We start from the raw sequence: 4,026 nt of genomic DNA on the forward strand, positions 1-4,026 counted from the left end.
CTTTGTCTGCATGGCTATAGATAGATATGTAGCCATTTGCAAACCACTACGCTATCCAGCAATAGTTACTGATTCTTTTGTGGTCAAGGCAACTGTGTCCATGGCACTTAGAAACAGCCTGGCTACCATCCCAGTGCCTGTGTTGGCTGCTCAGAGACACTACTGCTCACAGAACCAAATTGAGCACTGCCTGTGCACTAATCTTGGAGTCACTAGCTTATCCTGTGATGACAGGACAATTAATAGCATCTACCAGCTACTTCTGGCATGGACACTGATGGGGAGTGACCTGGCTTTGATTTTTTTGTCGTATGTTTTGATACTTCACTCAGTGCTGAAACTGAACTCAGCAGAAGCTGCTTCCAAAGCCCTAAGTACCTGTACTTCCCACCTCATCCTCATTTTGTTCTTTTACACAGTCATTGTTGTCATTTCTATCACCCATAGTGCAGCAATCACGCTTCCCCTTGTCCCAGTTCTCCTCAATGTACTACACAATGTCATTCCTCCTGCTCTCAACCCCATAGTGTATGCACTCAAGAATAAGGAACTCAGGCATGGCTTATATAGGGCTCTTAAGTTGAACATCAAAAGCAACTAACATGGAGAAGGGGCTCACTTAGGTAATTTCCCAAATATTTATCCTTATGTTTTTCCAGTCATTATGCATGACAGCAGTACTATGGAAAAAGGGCACTATGGAAGTTTTTCAGTTAATGTAACAAATTAGTGGTAACAAATGAACTTAAAAAACAACCAGGTGACAATTAGTTTTGAAATGTTTGGCTTTCAAGCAAATATCTTACTGGAAAAGGGGACCATTCCGATTCTTACATTCCCAGGGATTCTAGGGAAAGACAAGTGAAATATACTACTTGACCTTCCTCAGACCTCTCTGAGGAGGTTTATCTTTTCTTTGCATATTTCACACTCTTTTTTTCTTGTTTAAGAATGTCTTTCTCCAGCGGTGTGCCTGGGTGGTTTAGTCAGTTAAATATCCCTTGATTTTGGTTGGGGTCATGATCTCAGGGTTCATTTAATGGTTCGTCTCATAGTTCAGGAGTTCAAGCCCCAAGTTGGAATCCCTGCTTGTGATTCTCTCTCTCTCTCTGTCTCTCTCTGTCTCTCCCTGCTCCTCCCTGTTCGTTCTCTATAAAAATAAATAAATAAACTTAAAAAAATGTCTTTCTCCATTTCTCAATTCACAAGGAAGAAAACACTGATTGTCCAAATTAATCATATTTATTTGTTCAATACATTTCAGTATCAATTGGAATATTTTTTCCCATTACAAATGTCCAGGGAAGCATTCTGATTGTCCATATTTATTTTGGGAAATCCTTTCTAAAATAATTAACCATTATCCAAGATCCATACCCTTCATGCATCACTCAGTTAGAAACTAAATAATGTCCTTGGATACCAAAGTAACAAGAAATAAAAATCATGAGGGGCACCTGGGTGGCCCAGTCGGTTGAGCGCCCAACTTCGCTCAGGTCATGATCTCACAGTTTGTGGGTTCGAGCCCCACATCGAGCTCTGTGCTGACAGCTCAGAGCCTGGAGCCTGCTTTGGGTTCTGTGTCTGCCTCTCTCTGCCCCTCACCTGCTCACGTTCTGTCTCTCAAAAATAAATAAACATTAAGAAACAATTTTAAAAAAGAAATAAAAACCATGAGAATAACACGCTGTTAATGGATTATTAAAATACTGCAATCTATGTGTCTAGAAAATAACTTTATATGAATATCAACACTAATAGAGGTCTTTGTAACTTGGCAAGACTTTAACAACTGTATATAATTAAAGCATCTTCATATTTTCCTATTTTGAATTCAGGGCATCTAGAATTGCTACACTACTTTGGGGTTTGTGGATTTGTAACATGATTTTCATGGGTTCCATGTTGATAAATTGTTGAAAAAGCAGTTTCCAGAATGAGGAGGAATGTTACAGGGGACAGTAGGCACTGAAGAAGCAAAATGAAAAAAACATTTAATGTAATTTACATTGAGGTGTAGATACACTCTCATAATTTCATTGCTTATAAAATGTATAGCAAACATTATGAATGAAAAAGTATCAGGACTGTTTCTAATATTGCCGATGCCATGGTTACACTACCCTTAAAATTTTTTCTCAATGATCATAACCAAAAGACCATGGTCATGTTTGAGATAATTTTTTTTTGTTTTTAAGCCTTTTATTCTTCTATGCCAGGCTACTCACTTTTTTTTTCAGGGGGGCTTCATCCACTTAAAGCCATCCTGCTACTCAGTCCAATCTTATTTGGGGATCTCTCTAAGTCATCTTAGAGGCAACTGAAATCTGTGTTTTCCACTTGCTGTTTATTGTTTATATATTTACCTCACCACCCATTTAACTGTTGAATTGACATAGATTGCAAAAATGCTGGTGATAAAATAGGAAAAAGATAGGAATTTGTGGAACTATGGCATAAGCAAAATATGAATAAGAAAATATAACCTAATTACAAAATTCACAAACAGAAATTTATAGTTATGCTTTCACCCAAATGTGAAATTTAAGAAATTTAAGAAATGAGACAGATGAACAATGGGGGAAAAAGAGAGAAGCAACAGACTCTTAGCTGTGGAGAACAAACTGAGGGTTGCTGGAGGGGAAAAGGGTGGTGGGTTTAATGGGTGAAGGGTATTAAGGAGGGCACTTGTAAGGAGCACTTTGTGTTATATGTAAGTGATGAATCACTAAATTCAACTTCTGAAACTCATACTACACTATATGTTAGATAACTGGAATTTAAATAAAAACTCAAAACTATAAAATCAAAAGAAAAAGAAAGAAATGTATATCATGTTGCTTAAAAATTGCTACAATTGGGATTTAAATTTTCCTTCAATCATTTTGGCTACAAAAAGAAAGTTCTAAATTATAAGTTTCACAAAAACTTAATCAAAACAAGTTGTTCTGGATGGGCTCAACATTCCTGATATTGAGATGGGAGAGGTGATATTTTGCATGAGTTCTAATCAATATAAGCACTTTTATAACTTATGGAACTCCCAATAGCATCTCTATAACAAAAATAATGGATTTTTCCTGTTTGTTGTTTCATATAGTGTACCTCATAGGACTAAGGAAATAACAAGAAAAGAAGTTTCAGTAAATGCAATTTCATAAGGGCACAATGTTGACCTCACTGCAATCCTGGTATAAAGTTCTCTTGTATTCTTTTTCATTTAAGTGTTAAATTGTGGATATATAAATGAATATAAGAAATCAGATGTCCTTCAGTCAATCCTTTGTTAATATCACAAATCTTGACTTTAAAATGTATTGAAAGTCACTAATACTAGCAGGAATTAGGGGTAATCTGTTAGTGTAATCTGTTAATTAAGGGATATTTAATTATTTTTGTTAATCAACTAGTTAAATGATATGCACAGGCTTGCCCTAGATCAAGTCAAAAGATATTTCATTTGATTATCTAAGAACCTTCTTAATTTTCACAACACAGCAGTTCATATTATAGCATATGTGCCAGTTGTACAACTGTTTGGACCTCTGGACCAAACATTCCATGAAAAGATTAGTGACTTATTCATCTCTGTATCAATAGCATTTAGTATAATGTAAGATGTACACTGTAAGTTATAAATGAATACTTTTGACTGAGCAAGTACATTTTCTTCACTTTAAATTTAACAGCCATTGACTTATAATTTATATCACAATTAGCAAAATACCCAGCTCATCGTGATGTGTTAGATTTGCAGCTGCTCCAGAAGATATTAGTAGTATGGAAGAACTTTGAGAGTTGTAGGACTATACCCAAGAGATTCATTGAACCTCATGGAGCCACCTGGAGAAGTTTCAGGTCTGTCTACCTCTATATCCTAACATACATGGAGCTGTAGAATTGTGTCTAACTTCAGCAAGAGAGATAGACTGCAAATGTAAAGTTCAGCATGATGTACATCCAAACAATAAGTTACTATTAGCAATGTAGTATGTTTTAGCTTGCTAGGAACCTTAGGGTAGTGAA

At 36.0% G+C, this 4,026-nt stretch overlaps 1 protein-coding gene across 1 annotated transcript in view; it reads left to right on the top strand.

The window, feature by feature from the left end:
* The window catches only part of LOC123602537 (putative olfactory receptor 56B2), a 960-nt gene extending 359 nt beyond the window's left edge, over positions 1-601 (top strand). Inside the window, exon 1 of the mRNA XM_045487025.1 lies at positions 1-601. This exon is cut by the window's left edge and continues 359 nt beyond it. Coding sequence (XP_045342981.1) covers positions 1-601 — 601 coding nt within the window.
* Positions 602-4,026: the final 3,425 nt, after the last annotated feature.

Source organism: Leopardus geoffroyi, chromosome D1, assembly GCF_018350155.1.
Source record: "Leopardus geoffroyi isolate Oge1 chromosome D1, O.geoffroyi_Oge1_pat1.0, whole genome shotgun sequence".
NCBI lineage: Eukaryota > Metazoa > Chordata > Mammalia > Carnivora > Felidae > Leopardus > Leopardus geoffroyi.